The following is a 22,220-nucleotide window of genomic DNA, read 5'->3' on the forward strand; positions in this document are numbered from 1 at the left end:
TTCGACGTGATAACAAAGAAATGAGAGAGAGAGAGAGAGAGAGAGAAAGACGTCAAAAATCGACAAAAAAAATCGCGTCGCGCATATACGTTATTTCTATCGCATGTTCCGATGGCGAACAGGATTATCTCTCGATGACACACTCGATGTTTAATCGACTCGAAATATCCGCTTCTCCGTTGAAATCGAAAGAGCATGTGATCGAAAAGCGGCAACATCAGGCCCCCCCCCCTTTTTGATATACTTTATTGCCAGTGACATCGAAAAAGCGATTACATTTTTCGTCGTACACACTTTCGCTATTTCTTTTTTCAATCTGACGTAAAAGATGAGTGCTAGGTTTATCTGATAAAAGTATATGTAATATAGCTCTAAAACATTATATAGCTTCAATTAAATGTTATGTAAAACGGAAAATGGATATAGATATATATATATATATATATATATATATATATATATATATATATACAGACTGGACACCCTATATACTTTATGTATATACTATACAGTTCCAGATGTAATTTTGAGAATTTCGCAGATCAAATATCGATATTTGCACGAATATATTGCGTACGCAAAATAAACGTAATAAATTTTCTGCACATACAATTATTTGCGTATTTTAATTATCATCGTGTAAATATGAAGTAAATTACTCATCAGTATGAATCATCGGTATCTATTTTTTAGATCTCTGAGAGGTGCAGGAGATTTTGATAATTATACGATGCAAACGAGCTTCTGCTAATCACGCCGCGCACATACCGTGCAGTACATAAACAAGTCATATCGTGGGACACGCGATACGTAATCCATGTATCGGTACGCGGGGAACGTGTGACATCCTCTCTCTCTCGCACTCCGCTCGCGCCCTTCGCATCAGCGAGCAACACGCCCCGTATCATTCGTGATTTACGTTCCCCAGCTTCCTGCAGCTAGCGTCGAACTTAAATATCTCGATAACACGTGACCAATATCCACCGAAATATTATACGGTTGCGCTCTCCGCTTGCCGCGCGCTCCTAAATCACTCCCCTCCCAATAAATCAAAAAGTAAACCCACCCTGAAAGTCCGCCGGAATTATCGCGCGCATTATCGAACTACATCGAGCGCTAAGCTCCACGCCTCAGCTCTCAAATGAAATTTTCTAAACGAAAAAAAAGCGGAAAAATTTGTTCCCTAATAATCCTTTATAGAATCGTCCCGAGATCGATGAAGAAACGTTATTTAAGATTCAAGCGTATACCGATCAATTCTCATTAAGCGGAATAAATATATACATTTGAACTTTTCTCAGATGCTACTTGCTTCTAGAAGTTGTCCTTCGAAAAGATACTTCTCCATTTCCCTCGGGAAATATCCCCTTTCGAGTGTGCGTCGAAAATATGATTGACACACACACGAATCGCACATTGTATAATCCAGGATACAATCCGGGAAATGGGGATGTACGGCTGTGTGCAGAAGTGGCACGTCGACAGCTATGTACACATCACGCAAAGGACCGCGGTAATTTCATTAGCTTACGGTCACGGAATTCCGAGAGCTAGCTGGAAGATATAACGGCCGCAACGTGAAAACAATGGGGAACTTCTGCCGCCCACTCGCTGCTCTCATGCAACCTCATTCTATTCCATCCATCAAGAGGCAAAGCACCTGAGTCTACTGTCCTACGTCCGAAAACTTTACACCGTTTGGCTGTATAAAATCACACCTCTAGGGAGAGTTTGAAGGCAAATGCGCCGCCAAAGTCACATAACGTGACGCTCGCGAGAGAGAAGTCGCATTTTTCGCGCTTAAAACGGATTAATCAAACTCGACGGACGTTGACTAAAGTATGAGGAAGCTTTGATAAAGCTAACTCTCTTTAGAAAAGTTTTAACAATATATCAAGTTATGAAATTTTAATTTCATTATGTATGTAATATCAATATTATCATCACATTGCGCGCGCGAAATAATATCCATACTGCTCCCCGAAATTAAGTGAAGAGTCGAGAAATAATAATTTGAAGCGTTAACTTTGAAAAAGATCTCCTGCACTCGAATATTAATTAAAGTGCCATTTCATTTTGTAAAGTTTTTTTTTTTTTTTTTCTAAAAACAAATATATAAAAATTTACTTTTGGATCTCATTAATTTCACGCGCTATTAGTTCACTCTAATAAAACGCGAATATGAACAATAACGTGTATTAAATTAATAATAGAATAATAGAAAGTTTGCGCGCACGTGTATGACAAAAAAGATTTTAATCTAAAAACTCGTTTTCGAAAGAGAAAATATATATCACTCGCGCGAAAAATGTTCAAAGTAAATTGAGTCTATTGGGTGATCCGCATAATCTGGCGCGGCAGTAACGTTGTTGCCTCAGGAGTTAGCAAACTATTTCCTATTCTCTTTTTTTTTTTTTCCTCACCCGCGTCCGAGAGTGGGAAGATACAGGTGGGGAGTGTTGGTCAGAGAGAACTCAGATAAGTTGAATAACTTCCTTACTATTCCAAGTGTAAAAGTAACCGAAAAGCGCAATTTTATGGAGCAGGCCAAGAATATATATAGTTACTTCCGTTTTGCATTATATTATAGAGAAGTCGAGAGGTAGATAGTATATTAGATTATTTTAAAATTTATGTATATTTTTTATAAATTTCATTGCAAAGATTTAAATAAATAAGAAAAATCAGTCATCAATAGAATTTCCCTTTTCCTTTCCATCGTTTTATTTACTTCCCCCATGCCTATGTCTATACATTCTTTAATTTAAAAATTATATAAAAATGTATAAAATGGATAAAAATGTACGGCTTATAGATAAATAATATTTTTTTAATAACTCAATACAAAACCGCGCGCATATCGATGCAGCAAGATGTTGTTGAAAGCAAAAACATTTTCGCTTCATTGTTCGCTTCATTGCTCACTTCGCTATTTTTCCCGTGCATTTCAACAGTACCCGAACACGCATTATTCAGTCAAAAAGCTTGAAAACACTTGAAAACGTGTTAAAACACTATCGCATATGTAAAACCAAAATGGAAAAATAAAAGTCTTTTAAAGTGAAATGCTATCGAGTATTTTTCATCAAAAAGCCAGAATTCTTTGAAATATAACGTAACATAATAGATTTTATTTAGTTAAAAAACAAAAACGATTTACAGCATCATAAGCATATTTAATGTTAAAATATTATCTATTTTCTTTCGGGCAACGAGAAATATTTTTTCCTACACTGCAATGATAAGCTTTCTGGAATTTTATTTTAAAAGCGTATCGAATTTTCACGAATTTAACGTTGAATTTTTTTTTTATTGTTTGCTCTAAAACAAATTATTATATATATTTCCGTTTTAACATCATTTTAACAGAGAGAACGATATTTTTCGCTTATAGGAAAAATCTGTTCCATTACCGCTAAGCACTCACCGCATTTTCTAGCAAAAGCATTTTTAGCCTCTGTCTCGAAGGAGTCATCTCTGTTGTTGCCAACCTAAGCAAAACCTCGAGTGAAATGGGTTTCGTACTCCCGTGTGCTTTTTGTGTGTTTGCTTCACGTTAACTGATTTTCTTTAACTCTAGAATTACGTGATTTCGCAAAAAGGAAATTCTAAGAATTAATATAAAGGAAATATTTTCATTAAATTATTTTCCTTTAATTTAATATTTATAATCATCTCTTTAAAAAGTCATAAGAAATTCAAATATATTTTCATTTTAAATAAAATCATCCCGTTAGCATCTCGAATATTGTTCATTAGCGACAATATTCGTCCTTATGTCTGAAATAAATCATTTTCATGTCTTAATTAAACGCGTCTTTACGACTTATCTCAATATAGGGGAGTATATTGTTATATAGCTGTGATATTAAACGTTGTTATCCGCTCTGTAAATACCATATTACGACGAGAATAAGAATAGCTGTCGTTATAAGCTAAAAAAGTAATATTCCATATTTACTTTCTCGTTTTTCTCATTCTCTTCTTTTTCTAAAAAAAAAATCTGTCGCGCGCTTCATTATATCCCGGAGATTTTCTAAAACCTCGATAACGATCTGTAAGTATAGTAGCTGTCTATTCTACTGCCTGCTTTTCTCGCGTCTTTTGCCTGTCGGTCTTCACTCTTCCTTCTCTCTCACTCTCCTTGCTTCCATTTTACTCTCTCGCGCTTGCATATCGATCGGTCGACAATAGGAATCCATCGGGACAATCAAATGACGAAGAAAAATAGAGAAAAACAGGGACAGAGAGAGAGAGAGAGAGAGAGAGAGAAAAGAACGCTTAGACGATGAAGAGAGCCAGATGCGCAAAGATAAATAAAAATATTAGCGATAAAAATTAAAAAATATATCGAGACACAAATATATCGAGACGGCTTTATGAGAATGTGCGTACAACATAAATATTAAGTAATTTAATAAAATTTAGTACACACACACTTATATATTATATTGCATGCTGCAGGCTGTGTACGCAAGCAAATATTTTATACGCGAATACGGTGTCTGTTGTCTTGCCGGTCGAAAATATCAAACAAAAATATCTGTAGGTCAAGACGTTCGCAACCAATTTCTCTCGAGATTCCTTTATCAAACGGTAGGTTGATATTAGTTGTGAAAGACAACAAGGATGTTCTCGAACCAAATCGACTTTAAATTATATTCGAGACATGCAACGGGAATGAACGCAAAACATTGTTCATACACAGTCTGTAGATAGCTCGCAAATGTGTATTATAAGCTTAAAGGTTCTACGATATAAATATAAAAATTGTTTTGCAATGAAATAGTTTATATATCAAGACTATATATTCAATACTCGATTAATAACCGATTTCATAAATATTTTAGAGTTAATTAACGCTGCAAGTTTTTATATCGAAAACCGCTCGACCTTTTACTGATTACATTATTAATTTATCGATTACATTATTACATTATTTCATTGTTGATATTATTAAATTCAGAATCTGTCGGGATAAAAATAAATGATATCTAATAATTAATTACAGTTATTTCAACGGAGATTCGTTCAAGATCTTGATCAATCTCAAGATACCTTCCAGCAAGATGCATAAAGTGCAACGTGACGTAATAGGTTGACTCTGATGAATAAAGCCAGACACGATAAGGTCGTTTAAAAGTTAATCGATGTTAATTACTTTGTTACCTCTTATTAGAACGCTCGCCATTTTCCTGCTGAGCGTAAGATGGTGTGATCGTGTCGATTAAAACGCGCTTAGATAAACCTCCCGCCGCGCCAATTTGTTCGGCTCCATTCCAAAACAATTTATCGCCGCTGGGCTTCGATTAATATTAAAAACAACGTAATAAAAAGTCTCTCTTCAAGACGTTAATGTTTGAAGATGATTGATGGTTGAACAACTTTTATCTTTGACTCTCATCCCGCTAATCTATTTTCCAAAAGTAAATAAATATTATTTTTATGAACAATATATTATTTTGCATAAAAAATATTATTTATATAAAAATCTATTATATTTATTTTTATAGATTTATTCTCTCTCTCTCTATCTCTGTGTACAGAATATACATTATATATATATATATATATATATTTAATATATAATTAAATTTTTTTATGTAAAATCTAAAAGGGGAATTTATTAGTGCTTGAATAAAAATTAAATTTAAATTTTTTCTGCATTAGGAGAGTTCGATATTACATGGAAGGTTTTAATAGTTAAGATTTTAATTGTTTAGTTAAGAAAAATCATAAAACAATAAAACCTGGACAGAATCTAAAGAAAAAAATTTTATGAACAATTTTACGAATTTCGTCATAAAATGACTTAAGCCTGCCGATTTTATTAAATTTGACGTTTGTATAATCTTAAAAAAGGATAATATAATAATTAAATCGTAATAATGAAGACACGAGGGAGAGCGGACATCTCACAGAAGCGAATCAATATGGCATAAATAATCGGATGCTCAGCAACGACACAGATAATACTGTAATTAGAATCCCGTGTTGTTATACGCGTTTGCATCGATTGCGCAGCTGCTTGCGGGATCAATTCCACCGTCGCGGGAGTAGCAGGATGACAATATGTACCATTTGCGAAACAGCGTAACGATCTCAGTATCCTGAATGTATAATAATATATAACTTGTAACACAATGCTACTCTCTTCCCTGAATAGATGAATATATATATATATATATATATATATATATATATATATATATATATATACATACGTAGTGCATTACAAAATATCATATAATGTCTACGTATATATACAAAAATAAAAAAAAATAAATTATATCATTATTTCATAAATTTTTATGTTTTCAAGATCCTATTATGTGATAAATTCATTACAGTAACACATGTATTGGATTAACAAAATTGTATATATACTATAATATCTTCTAATATTAATTAACCATCATAATATCCTGATGACTTCAAAATATTTATTAATTAAACAATTAATATTTTAATTAGTTATATTTTCTATTAAGTTTGTGTGTGTGTGTGTGTGTGTGTGTGTGTGTGTGTGTGTGTGTGTGTGTGTGTGTGTGTGTGTGTGTGTGTGCGTGCGTGCGCGTGTAAAGCAATATCGTAATTATTCTTTTGTACTTCTTATTTTCATATATTCTTTTAATTTAATAAAAATATTAATAGTTAAATGTTGATGTTGAATATGCTGATAATTAATATTGCTTGAAAATATGTCGGAAATTTTTTTGATCTCAAAATCCTTGGAATCTTTCGAATACCAAAGCTTTGCCGGAAACGAGATCTTTTCGAGATAATCCGTGCGAGAATGTAAAAAGGATACGATTAAACGCGGGAAGTAGTATAACCACATGCTTGGTCAGCCAAGAGTGATTTTTCTCGGAAAAACACGTGCCCGCGTAATTCAGTTTTTTAAAGTACCCTTTGCTTAAACAAACTTTTGACGAAAATACAAATATCCAAATATCTGGCAAGATAAGATACTGTAAAATATATGCTTATGCTCTAAAATATATGACTGTAAAATATATGTTTATGCTCTAAAATATATGACTGTAAAATATATGTTTGTGCTCTAAAGTATATGACTTATTATTAGTTAGCAAATTTGAAAATTAAGCAAATGTAAATTTTTATTTATATTAGAAGTAGTGTTCTAGGAATATTCATTAAAAATGACATTTCCAATTAAATTATTGAAATTATGCAGAAAAAATTTAATTTTTTTTTTTTTTGACGTCAACGATTTGTACATTCTATTCGCGGATGATACCTAACGTATGACTTTACTCACATATATTAAAAATTTCGTCGACAATACGATACCAATATATTGATGTTCATTACTAAAAACAGTCTGATATTTTAATAGAAAAGATCCGATGCATTATTATAAAAAATTGCTCCAAATATTAATCAATCTTGAAAAGTGGTAAATATATATTTTTTAACAAAATATAAAACATGTATATTAAATATAAAAATTTTACTAAAAAAATTAATACTTTCCAATATATATATGAATTTATTATATTTAAGTATTTCAATAGCTATTATGTATTGTATATATACTTATGTGCTCCATTTCACGCTCCTCATTAGGACATGAATGACAATACAATGATGCATTACAAGAGAAGAAATAATAAATAGGTCAACTTTCATTATGCTCTTGACAATAAAATGCCCTTTTCTAGTTTTTCTTCATCTTCACGTTTTTCTGTCGTATGGGTTAAAGAGAAAAGTAAATTACTTTCGTCTTCAAACTAGGGTGCATCTGAAATAGTGCTACGAGGAGATGATGATTTCTTATGAAGAAATAATAAAAAATCGAAACAAACAACGTGAAAGCAAATTTTTTCATAGGAACTTTGTATTCTAAAAAAAAAAAAAAATAGTTATAAAATATTTTGTTAATAAATATGTTAATTTTAAAAATCAATTTTTAAATTAATTTTCTCACAAACAAAAAACTTTAATTTATACATTTTCTGCTTATCTTCACACAAGAAATTACTCTTTATCAAATTTTTCTGATTCTGAACCTTATATATTGTAACTCAATTTACGATAAAAGCTTTTTTTTGGAAGGTTAAAGGAAATGGAGACCGTTTTAATTATTAAAGTATGCGATTCCATTAGAACATTACATTCCTAAAACATATCTGGAAAGGAAATAAATACAGCTTTTATTTTTATTTATAAAAATAAATGTAAATAATATTAAAATAATTATTTGCTCGAAATTGATTATTTCAATCAAAATGTTTGAAAAATATTTGTTTTTTAAAGATCGAAAAATGTATGAATATTATAAAAATATGTTAAAATTATATGTTTATGTTTACATGTGTGTAAAAGAAATATTTGGACGTGTACAATAATCATTCTGTGGCGAAAAGATATTCACGTAAAATGCACGAGATACTTTAGCTTTTATTTCTGCCTCTAATTTTTGACAAAAGCGCCTGTTTCGTTTTTATTCATTTAAGTTTCTATAGTATCTTCTAAAACAAAGAGCTGTTAAAATATATATATATATATATATATATATATATATATATATATTTTTAACAGCTCTTATATATATATATATATATATATATATATATATATATTATATATATATATATATATATGTATGTTTTCCTAAAACGTCTCAGGTTACCCGAAATAATTGCTGGAAAATATGCAACCGCAGGTGTTATGTTTCTATGCAGACCACGCAGTAATTCGAGGCACATGCGATATACTAATTAAGGCACTCGGCTTGAGATAACGTTGCGGAAACGCGAAGCTTATCGCCAGCCAAAACTGTCATGCGTGTCTCGTAGACATTTACGTTCGTTTCGTGTGTTCGGTGCATAGCGCTCGATGCATTGGTGCTTTTGCGAGAATTCGTCTATCGTGCCGAGTTGCATATAGCTTTTAAATCGACGCATATTAATTAAATTCGTGCGGATTAAAAGCCAAGCTAACCGATTAAGATAATTCTCCGTCGCACAGCAGTTTTGTTCGACGCAAGTAAAATTGGAGAATAACAGACGATATGTATCAGGTATTATTTTTGTAAAAGGAACGCAGCAAAATTTTTATTATCGCATAATATTTCGACTATAACTATATATTGTCATATTTTTATACGAGTGAATAGATGAAAAATTCAAATTCCAGGAGTCCACTGATTTATTAAAAAGTTGTGAAAGAGATTGCAATTTTTTTAATAGCGTACTGCTCCGTCCAATTTGTATAAGCGGGTACAGATTTATAAAGAAACTTGCAATTTATGATGGATTACCTTACGAGGCTGTCGATTAATTTGAGGATCGGCAAATTGCGCGATCGTCCGACCACGTCGCAAAGTATCGACATGAACGTCGATGTCGAAAGCGGGCTTATAACTTTTCTTCGCGGGATCAAATCGCTTCGAGGCGACAATACAGCTAGGGTGACGTCACGACAGGGCGCCTTAGTGGTCGTTGCAAACAGCTTAAGCGAAACTGCCGAATAGAGGGGCCTATTTTCTGGAAAAGGGTTCGAGTCGATAGACTTCGAATACGAAATGTATTGTATTTGTGTCTCGCGTGTCTTTGCTTGCGCGTTTCCCACGCTCGTGCGGTACCGAAAGAAAAACAAATACGACAAATTCGTTCGATAGAAGAGCTTCGTCGGAAGAGAGTTGGAAGAGAGAGTTGTTTTCCATTCAACGCCGCTGAATGCAGAACTACCCCGTCGCATTTCCGTTTTCCCCGCGCTTAAAAAAAAGAGTTCGCTCCATACGAACGTATCGCCGTCCCGCATTGACGCTCTCATTTTCACGAATAACGGACATTCGCGACGTGCATTTCCCGATTTAGCAAATTTACGCGACCGTAGTCGTGCAAATTAAAAACTTGCGGAGTCTACGCTGCTAATCGCTCTGTACCAGATCAGCATTCCGCGATGAGAATTTCAAACATGTGGAGAGAGAGAGAGAGAGAGAGAGAGAGAGATCGACATCAGTCCCAATAAAATTCCATGACAGTTTCCCAACATCAGCAGGTATGAAAAAATTCCCTAAGATTTTCCATGTTTTTCCAAGGAGTAAACACTCCGGATAAAATCCCGGGGCATGTCGAATTTTGGTAAAAACGATCATTCAGACGACACGGCAGATATAAGTTTTCGTCTCCGAGGGACTCGCGTAACAACTCGCAAACTCCGTCGAAATACTAATGCGTCGCTATTCGCGCATAATACAGATAAATCACCGTGTTCCCTTGATTTCCCTGCAGTCTCCCTCCCTCCCCCTCCTCCCCCACACTCTCGTCATTTGCATTTTCCATTCATGAATATGTAAAATTAAAAGAACACGAGGAAAATCGGATTAATCTGTCATAACATTTCTAAATTCTCTTGTCGCGGAAATGTAACCGACTGTATATTTCTATCGCGAGCAAGCGCGCATTTAACGCATTTGGCGTAAAACTTCGCAGCGGTTATCCACCGCGTTAATCTCAATTTTCTCCGTTCTAGCGTGGGACAATGTGATAGAACGGAGTTTAAAGATAGAAATGTAATTATTTCAGTTGGGGTTTACGCTTTTCCGTGCAAGTAGTAAGCGCTCGCTGAAGTATCGCTGTCCACATTTACGGTGGACAAATAAATTTAGGAGCAATTTTTCTGCTTTTCCGTTGAACCAACATCCCTTCGAGCTATTCGTACGACGCCGTTTTTGTTCCCACCGCGATTTATCCTGGGAATACTGAGAATAATGTCACGGCGCATTTCTGAAACGTGCATACACTCTCGGGGCCACAGTCTCGACAGCCATTGAAAATTGTATATTACTGCTTCCATTGTTTTCACCCTCTGTTCCCAAGGAAAATTCCAGTAGTTACGCAACATTTCCGGCTGCCCGACTGCATGCAAATTTCTTCATAATCGAATCGGCAATACAATTAGAATCTGTTACCGTCCCTCGATTCCTTCGATAATCTCTCGTCGCTATTTTGCATAAAATCGAATATCCAATCTACGACGTCGTATATTTTCGCGAATAGTTCTCGTATATTTATAGTATATAATGTAAATAAATAAAGGAAAATAAACAAGTAGCAAAAAATATATTTCCATTTCTTTCCGTGTATTTCCATTTCCATTTATAAAATTAGATTTAAATTTGAAAAGCTGATTTCCCCTAATAAACGATAAGATCTTAAAACTCTGTTTGATTTTTTTAAGCTAAAGAATTTCTTATTAAAATATATTATTAAAATACATAAGCTTTCACTCGTCACTATTTTATTTTACTTCATTTTATAAATAATCGGTTATAAAACCGATTCGGTCTGTTTTGAGGGAAAGAATTCAGTGTGCTTTCAAAATAGAATCTTGAAAATTTATGCAAATATCGATTTCCAATCAAATAGTTTGTACGATTGAAAATCGGAAAATTGAATCGTTTTATTATTTATTTAACGCAATATTATAAGAAGATGACAATTTTATACCCGTCAATCATTATTATGCGTTTTACCTTATATCTTATTTTTCTCTCTGAGATAAAAAAAAAATATAGAGTACGGTATAAACGCAATACGAACGAGTGGAAAGTAGCCATAAAAAGCAGCGGTTACATGAATCGCTCGTTAACGATTGTTTTAGACGCTGCATATAAACGCGCGTTGAAAGGGTTCAGCTCTCTATTTACAGAGAATAGAGTCCGGCACGTTTACCGAAGGATGGAATTACAAAAAAAAATATTTGCCTAGCATGGAGAAACAGGTTTAAGCTCTCAAACGAGTACTAATATTGAAATTTCTTAATATCTTTAATTGACAGAGTCACGAAAAATAAACCATAGATAGACCCCTAATGATGTTGACACATAAAGTCGCAATACATAACAAGGCTGCCATATTCCTATTAATCCTACTAATCTCTTAAAAAGAAAAAAAAAAATTATGTATGGTCAAACGATCGTCAGAAAAAGCGTGTGTTTTACATAGTTTTTAGGAAAAAAAAACAGTTATAATTATACAGAATTTAATGCGGCGTTTAAAAGAAATCTCGGATTTAAGTGGATATTAATATTCAAGTTTTATTATTTATTCAGAGCGATATTATAAGGATATGGCAATTAATCCCATAGTTATATTAATATAGTACAATCTCCTACATCTATCTATAGTTTCAGGCATAAATTAAATTATAAAAAAAAAAGATCAATTATATTGCATCGAAAATTCTCAGAATCGTGGAAAATGTTTAAAGATAAGCGAGATGTAGAGATAATAGTAGAAATTGTGCTTTGTCCTATGCGTGTAATGAGGTGAAGTCTCTTGATTAACTCAGCTAAGGACAGTGATGAAGGACTGTCAGTGCTAAGTAATCTTTGGCAGAAATTTCGAGTATCGTTTGACGATACGCTATCCGCAAATATTTTATCGATACGAGGCATGTTTAGTTCCTGTTATCCAGACGCGAGATAGAAACGTTTCGCTAGCGAGAAAATTCTCTCGTCGATAACGCCAAGGCTTTTCCCCGGCCGGATAAATTTACCGACGACTGCGAATGACTGTCGGTAAGTATATACTACTACTGTGTCTGACTAATATTAGGACGTTACTACTTGGGAAAATTACCCTCCGTTTCGGCGCTCGAACAGTAACGGGGAAAACTATGAATCTCGCGTTTATCGAAAAGATATGAAATTAATTTAATCGCGGCCATTTTTCACATCCAAGAAACATAATCATTCTCTTAGAATAGATTTTTAAATATTCAGTAGTATAAATTCAGCCACTAAAATGCTACATTACGTCCATCATGCTCTCACAATGTCGAGATATTTCAAAGTTAGATTTGTGAAGGAGAACTATTTTAATTTAAATTTATCACGCTATAGTTACCCCAGTATATAACTATTGTAGAAAAGAGAGTTCTATATTCTGCTCAAAATTACATATATTGTCGGAATTTTCAATCTGAAATTTCTGAAAACTGATAATATATTTCCGATAATAAAATCGTATTGAGAGAACGTGAAAAAATGTGCAAAAAAATAATTATTCCATTTTTCTTAAACCTATGCTCTTTGTACAATAAAACGTTGTATTTGATTGTGCAAACAAATAATATATCTTTTTAAAGTCCGAACAAATGGCGTACAAAAAAAATAACCGGAGAATTATATGGTAATATTAATAAATTCTCTCGGCTATTTCGCAAAACGAAAACATACAATTACTCACCCAAGAGCCTTCGTACTGATGAGAGGTGTCTTCAGATTCAAAAAGCCATTTTTCTTGGTAGACTGTTGTTGCTGGCTCGAGCCTTCGCCATTTTCATTCTGATCCTCGAGATCGTCATCCTGCTGCTTGGACTTCCTAGCGCGTAGATAAAGCCACATCGCCAGTGCGAGTCCTAATAAAATTACGAGAGCTCCGAGTGTTCCAAAAACTGCTGTCAGTATGACGTCACGACGTTCCATTCCCACCTGAAAGGCATAAGAAAACACACGTCAATCGGGATGAACGCATTTGTGTCACTCGTGTTTACATCATTTTCATGACACAAACGACAATCCTGATGAATAGATAACGAATCTCGTTCAGAATACAAATCATTCTCATCTTTGTGTGTGTGTGTGGTGCGCGCAACCTTTCATAAAGTTTACAAATAAAATAAATAACGAGTCCTTCTCGAATTGCGTTTTAATATCAGACTTCTCATTCAATTACACGATTTGGATGTCGGGAAAAAAAATTACGCAACTTTTTGTTGAACGATATAAAAGAAAATAATTTCGACGCTTCACGTAAAAAGCAACGACGCGATATAGCCTGAGTAATAACTCGACGTTATATTTTTCGGTCGTATAAAACTGGCGACAAGATGACCTGCGTCTTTCGCTCGCAGATCAGAACTTGACATGATGGAGCACGTCCGAAAAATTCATTCGCAGACTTCGCACGTACTATGCGAGGTTGCTGCAGCCAAGGCAAGAGCCCGGTCAATACGGGGTGTAATACCTTGACAGTGGCCTATACATACGTAGTCCCTGTCTACGGTAGTCGGGAAGGCTAGACGTTACGCCCATGAGAGATAAACCATCCTGTCATTCCATGCACGAATGAGATTCGCAATTTGAGGCGGTCGCAATTTGGGATATCTACACGTGCACGCGAACTATTTCGGCTAAATCTCGACTGAGCGTGGATGAACCACATACGAAATAAAGACGTTGGAAAAACGCCGATTCAATTGATCGAAACATTCCTGGATATCTCTGTTTAATTACCAGATTGTTAACAATATCGTTCAGATACGAAAATGATAAAATGCTCGAATCATCGCTGGCGTGTTTTAAATTATTTATAAATATATTTCAGAATATTTTTCAGTTTCGAGTTCAAAGTTAGAAGTTTGAAGATAATTTTTAAATTATTCTAAACATATTAATAATTTCCTTGCTTTATATGAATTGATACGATTTTCTCTTATGCGCAAACTCACTCAAATTAATTAAATTTTAGTTCAATGTAATCGCTTATCTCTTATCTAAAGAAGAGAGATATTATTCACGTTTATTTATAAATTTAAATCCAATTTTATATTCGAGAAATATGTTGATCTTATTACAAGATAGCATCAAAGTATAGTCCTTTTGTGTTAGCACTTTGCAAATAAATTTTGTCTTATCTGCTTAATAAATGCGAGAAATATATATGATATTCATGAGATGTCAAAACTTAATTCTTTTTAAATAATGTTTTCTCAAAGACATATTATTCCCTCCCTCCTCTCTCTCTCTCTCTCTCTGATCCTCGTATCTCAATTTTCATGAAATTTTCTTTTTCTAAAATTTTAAATAAAGTCTGCAGTTTTCTCAACAGTTACAATTACACGTAAAATTTACTCATTATTATTAAATTAATAATAAAAGGTGGAACACGTCCTGTATATAATATCGTTTTACTTAATGCAAATCTTTCGCATCAACTTAATAAAAATGACAGAGATTTTTTCTCAAGACACACCTCCCAACACACGTATTCGTGCGTCACGTATGCCCTTAATTTCAACGCATTATTTCCAATGATGTGTTCCGGCTAAACTGTGCAAAAGAAGTCGCCCATACATTTTAGCTTCCAGAACGTGTCGCGTACATCATGACTCTCCTTGAACCGTTCTCTGCTCTCCACGCGATACTTCCGATCCTCCGAATCGTCGATCAAACCCACCTCCTTCTCTTCTCCTTCCCAAAGAACGTGTTTGAAATACTATAATTAATTCTCGAAACCATTCACCAGTTATTTTTGCAACTACAATTAAACGCAATGCCAATTAAATTCACAACAATATAAACCAGCTTCTTGCAGGAACGTTGTAACGATTATAGGGAAGGTCTACAATAATAATACAATACAAGTCCGGACTCGTTGACATTATGGCTTTGTCCATGTTTTGCGAGCGAATGCGACAAAGTGCACTTTAGAATCAAAAATCGTTTCTCATCGCAAACGCGTACCATTTAAATTTGTTACATCATGCGTCCCATTGAAACACGATTATCGATGATGATGAAACGATTACAGTTTGCGGACAGAGAAAATACCGACGCGTAATCATCGATGACTAATCAACGATGACTAATCAACCACTGGTTTTCAGGCAATTTTAAATACGCCTGACAGTTGCCTAATCAGTTTTTCCATTCGTTAAAAGCTGATCAACTACACAGGATGTTACTGTGACGCGATAACTATCACGGAAATACATACAAGTCGGTCGTATTGCGTCATAGCCATACGTTATAAATGTTTGATTACATCTTGTCATGGTGTAATATATATTTCTTTTTGCAATAAAATGACAGAAAAAGTTTATAATTTATTAAGCAAATTTTAAATTTAATTATAAAATATTTTTATAATTTAATACTTAATAATAATTTTTTTAAATAATTTTTTTAATATAGTAGTTAATAACTTTTTAATTTTTCAAAAAATTGCTTTTCCACTTTCACGCAATGACACAAATATATATATATATATATATATATATATATATATATATATATATATATTATTATATATTATATATTATTATATATTATTTTACAATTTCATTTACACGAGATAAAAATGATAGTTAGTAGATAGTATAAAAAAATTTGCATTTTTAATATATACATGTAATGTATAAAAATGTAAAACAGTATAAAAAAATTTCAAGAGTAAAATATTCATTTGACGTAAGTGAAAAAATTATATATTAAATGCTATTGTAAAAGAGATTAAGTACATGATGATCTCATTACATTGTTTAAAATTACATTTGTGGCGGATTTGGATAAATGCCTCAAAACTGAGAATAAAATTAACGTGGATTACAACGTGAAAGATTAAACATGGTTTTAAAGTTATACGTGAGCTTTACGTTTTCAATCGTAAATTATCTGACTTTATGCATTAAAGAAGAGTATCAAAGAATTTCCGACTGAAAGAAAATGCTATTGTTCCATAACGTATTACGAATGTACATTTCACAGTAGCACTTTGAAATATAAAATGATAAAATGCCTTAAAGATGTTGCTTCCAATTTTCTGCAATAAGATACATTTCCAATGAATTTTCAATATCGTTCTAAAATTCATTCAGAAATAAACTTTAGTCTACCTTTTTCGCATTTTCACATTTTAAAATATTCTCTTGTGAAAGAAAGAGAGAAATATGCTTCTATGCAATATTTTCTCTTATTTTTTGTATGTTCGCATTCATCTAGGTAATCGAAAGATAAACGATAAGGATAAGCAAAAATGTCAGAATTAAGACAATAACCATTTCCATCGTACAAGTGGATAAAGTATTTATCAGTATAAACAGTAGATTTAAAAAAGGATTAATGAAAATATATAAAAATGAGAGTTTCATTATTCGTGTGTGCGCGTACTTATATATAATTCAAAGTAAAACTTAAATTAATCCGATGTTGTAATATTCAAGATTTAAAATGGATTAAAATTAAATTTTTATTAAAAAATTGGTATTTTAGCGTCATAAAATTTTCAATAATACGACAATAAAAAAATGCTTTTATTAAGATAATAAATAATTAAAAGCTGTTGCTCAAAATTCATTAAAATTTGCTTGCTAAATAAATATATATTTTTGCGGTAAAAAAAATTATTGCACAAAAAGATCTATGAAATTGATGTCATTCGTGCGACAAATGACGTTTGTTTAAGATTAAACTTAAAATTTTGTCAGCATGGATTTATTACTTACAAGGTGTCGGGCACGAACAGCTGGATCGACTGCTCTTGGCCGGTCATTGAAATTGGGATCTAGCTCCGAAAAGTATTGCCCCGCGAGTCCCATGTACACCATGCTTTCCTTCTTTGCGGTATTAAAGTCGCGTTAGCGAAAGTTTTCACTTACATAAATAAGCCCTTTAAGACTCTGCGATTTCGCCAAGAAATATGCTCTCATTGCAATGAATCAGAGTTATCATCCTCCAGACATATATTTACTGTACAATATTTAACGACCGAAATGAGCAGCGCCCTTTGACACATAATTCATGGATCTTCTTAAGATTGAAATATACAAACAAGAACATATTGACCAAGGAGATTTATTTCTTTTAGCGTAGAAACTTTTTCATGCGATTTGAAAACTTTTACAGGTATTTAATCTCCCCCTTAGTAAAGTTTTTATTCAGATGTCATTTAAAGAGAATTAACGTAAATTCAAACTTTTAAATACGTACAAATAAATAATTCACTGCATGAATAACATGATGACATAAGAAATACAAATTTTTATAATAATATTTCTTTGTAATCGAACATTAAACTAAGAAAGAAATAATTTAGTTGTGCATCTTAAAAAGTTAGAAAAGATGGATGATAACTCCAAACCAGTTTGCATGCAGTTACGAGAATCACCAATGTCACAATATAGACAGATACTATTTTGATTGTCAGACTACCTTTATAGTTGTTATAAAAGTAACATATTTGACTGACAAAAGTTCCATACCCATTTGTTACAGTGGCGACATTTGTCGTAACTCTTATATTTCACACTAAATTTAAATCCACACTACTACGTATCGGTGCCAATATTTCGCAATATTTCGAACAACTTAAAAAATTAAAATAAAGACAATAAGTAGAGGCTCATAAAAAATATATCTACTAATTGAGTCTGGAAGACGAGCACTACTTAATTAGAGATAATTAAAGATTAACATTAAATGAGATCGTTAAAATTAATTCTCACAATGGACCATTACATTGATGGCAGGAACGTTAAGCTTCATTTAGTATGAAATACTCGCTTAGTGAAAGTGTATTACAAAAGTTCGTATAAAAGTGATATGTGATATTTTCAAAACTAACTTTAGCAAAACTTGGGCTTCACCCTTCATCTTATTCAGGAGAAATTTTCTGCTATTTTCTGTTTTTTTTTTTTTTTTCAATAATAGATTATACTTATATAGATTGATTAATAAAAACCAATAAAAAATTCACGTTTTCCCTCTTTTTATCTTATCAATCTATAATATAATCGACAACACAAAAATTACCTTTACGGTAATGATCAATTAAATAAAGTGCATTGCAAGCGTCATCAAGGCGCTTCACAAAGACTGTGATTCCGAATGCAAAAGCAATTCGTTGCTTTTAATGGATCGTCAAAATGCGATAATAATTATAGGAACAAAAATAAATCACCACGACAAAAATAGATAAGCTGCAGCGCGAACGAGAGATTTTCCCCCGTAAATCATTCCAGCACAATTCCTGGCATTCCGCCATTCATAAAGATAAGTTAAGGTTCAATCCAATTAAAGTTCTATCGCGAAGATTACGGTAGTTGAAATATCTCACGATTCATTGATTGTTTGAAGATGCACCATTTACTTTGAATTCAAATATTACTCTATATTATTTATATTAAAACATTTATTTTATAATAAATTTTTTAAATCCGCATTTAGAGAGCGCTATATAGTAATTTTTTTTTTTAATTTTAATATGATTAAATTAATAAATCAGTTTTAAAGTTACCATATATTATTGGAAAATAAAAATTACATAACACATCCTTCAAAAAATAAACAAAAATAAATATAAATGTTTTGTTTATTCCTCTAAAGAAGAGAAGAAAAATGTTAAGATTGTTGACACTAATTTTCAAGCATTCCGTTAATAAATATCTTAAATTTATTGATTAAAAAAAAAAAAATTAATAATAACTACCAACACCTTGCCCCTCCCTCCTCTCTCTCATTCTCTACATCTCTATTTCCATGAAAGATAAAAACCGTAAAAATATGCATCTGAAAGCAATCATCTGCTCGAGCGCACTCTGCTTCGCCAAATTTCCTATCATCGGTTAGCCTTTCCGCCGCTAATTATTGGCGAACCGCCAGGAATGAGACTTGGCGAGCCAATTAAAGTACGCCGCCGATAGGAGCACCCGCGCCGAGCATTTACTGCTGTGGAAAAAAAATCATCAACTCCGATTCCCATCATAGTTGCGAAAGCGGCGATGGCGTGCGATCTAACGACGTAATTAACTCGCTTCGTTTCATTTCCGACAAGCCGGATTATCGGACGAGAAGAGTAATTCACGCATCAATCGCTATCACGGTCGAATGACAGCAGGCGATCGCGAATGTAACATCATTCGCGCACGCGGAATCTGCGCGACACGCACAGACACATCATATACACACACACACACACGCGCGCGCGCACACACACACACATACACGCAAAAACATATGCGCATATTTCGATGACGCGCGGCGGTGGAAAAGCTTCACGGCGACCTGCATCTCGCGCCTGAGAGAAACCCTCACTCTACGCCGAGGGTGGCACGCAGATGTCAGCACTTATCACGTATACCGATAACGCACCCCCACGAGGTGTTAAAAAAACGCCGCCTTCAAATAACAAAGCAGAGTGCGATACGCTCTCTTCACCATCGCTCGATGGTATCTTTCTCTTCGCTATTTATCCCCGCGTGTGTTCGCCCTCACCCAATTTCCCTTTCCCCGCCTGCCCCACTTTCCGCGCGTACCCCTCACCACCCTCCCGGGGTCACCCGTCCTCGTCACCCGCTTCGCGACCGGTGTTTCTCGTCTGCCACTCACCGAATGCCGCGAGTGAATCGCGACTGACTCGAGGACGGGCTCGGTCCTCTCCGGAAATTCTCGCGCACCTTCGGGGGCCACCACCGGGCTACCAGTTGTTGCCCCAATGCGTTATTCCCTGACCCGCACCAACCTTTGCGAGAATTTCATCCCTTTCCCTCTCCTACCTGTTCCCGCTAACCATCGAAAAGCCAATTACCACCTTTGCGTATCCCCATATGCTAATCCGTCCTATATGCTAATGAAGATCTAGTCAGAGACTATCAACACTGAATCAAATGAATTTGAAACACGGAGGAAATTGTCAAAATTCAAAATATATACGGGTTTAATAAAATCAGTAACTTATAAAGTTTACATGTGTTTTTTTTTCTGATAACAGATGTGCGAGTAGAGTAAAATAAATCTAAAAGAGAGAGAACGCTCAGAGATTTCAAAATTTCATCTTTGCTAAGAAACGTATAGAAAAATAACAGAATTAATCGCTTCTTAATATTTGCGAATATTTCTCTCTCTCTTCTTTGATCAATTTGCAAATTTAATGCGGACTCTTCTTTGATAAAAGTTCTATTAATTGTTTATTACGTTGCCAATTTATGTCAAAATAAATGATGGCATTAACTTATAAATCAAGAGAGGATTGCAATAATTTTTACATATATTATCAAGATTTTATATATATTATGAAGAGCGAAAGTTTAAATCGCCTATTCTTTTTAAAGGATAAGGGTCACGTTTGATTCTTGAGTCATTTTGCTCGACGAATAATTTAACACATCATTAGTAATACAAGCGACGTGGTATAATAAATTATCTTCAAACGTGTGGAAGAAATATAGCGTGACGAAAAATCGTGAACTTGGGGTGCTACGGTATCTCCACCGTAGTAAAGCGGCATGTCATGCGTGCACAGAATTTGTTCGTATATATAGGCGGATAAGCTATTAAAAGCTTATTTTTTATTTTTTTTATTTTCTGCAATTCGTCCCACTCCCCGATTCCCCTCAATTTAATTTGACGACCGACCGCAAATTACATCGATAAAATATAATTGAGAAATCAGTATTGGTTTTTCACGGAAGCAAATATAATGATGGTAATTACGATAAATTCCAATATTCTATACATCATTTCGTCGCTACTTTTTGGTAATAATAAAACTAATAATAAGTATAATTTTTTTTTTTTTTAATCTGAAAAACCAGCTTCTCCGCTCTCCTTCTCTCTCTTAATAATTTCCTTAATTGTTATAAAATCTCATCATAAAATTTGCATATAAAAATTGATTACTGTCGTAAAAAATATCATCAACGTCTTGAAAAAATTTACATCCTCATTATATTATAATTTACACCTGTATAGATCAACAAAAGAGATGTTAATTATATCATTCAAATGAATTTATGCTAATAATTCAATCTATTCGCGTATGTTGTTTATAAAGTCACGAATAACTAATATTATCATTATATTGTTAATTTTAGTAAAATGAAACGTTTTGCGCATATTTGTCGCGTCATTTATTAGTTGCGGTAAGGGCGATAACATAAATGTGACTAATATATTATCTGTTTCATTGCGAATCATATATCTGACATTGGAATATCGATTATATGAGGTCATATTTTAGTGATAGCCATGAGAAACTCGCAATACGCACTACGTGTGATACGATAAAATTGATAACTTTTTATGACAGATTGAACCGATAATCCGCAACTCGATTAAATTGATTTAGCGCTCAATCTCAGTCGTCGAGTGTGGGCGAGCTAACGCAAAACGAAACGAGCTATAGTTGAGACTTTTCATGAAATGAAAGTTGAACGATTTAATGCCATGACTCTGTCCCAGGTACGATTTCGCGAAAATGGCATTAAGATTATAAATGAAAGTTGCAGACGAAAATTACGGTTGAGAAAGAAGTAAAATATTAAAAGCTAAAGCACACGGTCACGAAATGGAAACTTTGCGGCGATATCAATGTTATAATAAATGGATTATCAATCAAATTTGAACATATCCATGTGTGACATACAGTGATTGAGTGATTGATGATACTCTGATTTAACTGAATAAT

General features: G+C 33.5%; 1 protein-coding gene across 4 annotated transcripts in view; it reads right to left on the reverse strand.

Annotated features, from left to right (window-relative positions):
- LOC126850009 (synaptotagmin-7) overlaps nucleotides 1–22,220 on the reverse strand; it is a 150,069-nt gene that overhangs the window by 78,624 nt on the left and 49,225 nt on the right. For all 4 annotated transcript variants that reach the window (XM_050592581.1, XM_050592583.1, XM_050592584.1 and 1 more), the window contains one exon: nucleotides 13,224–13,468. In XM_050592581.1, coding sequence (XP_050448538.1) covers nucleotides 13,224–13,468 — 245 coding nt within the window. The remainder of the gene's footprint in view (nucleotides 1–13,223; nucleotides 13,469–22,220) is intronic.

This window comes from Cataglyphis hispanica, chromosome 5 (assembly GCF_021464435.1).
Source record: "Cataglyphis hispanica isolate Lineage 1 chromosome 5, ULB_Chis1_1.0, whole genome shotgun sequence".
Taxonomy (NCBI): domain Eukaryota; kingdom Metazoa; phylum Arthropoda; class Insecta; order Hymenoptera; family Formicidae; genus Cataglyphis; species Cataglyphis hispanica.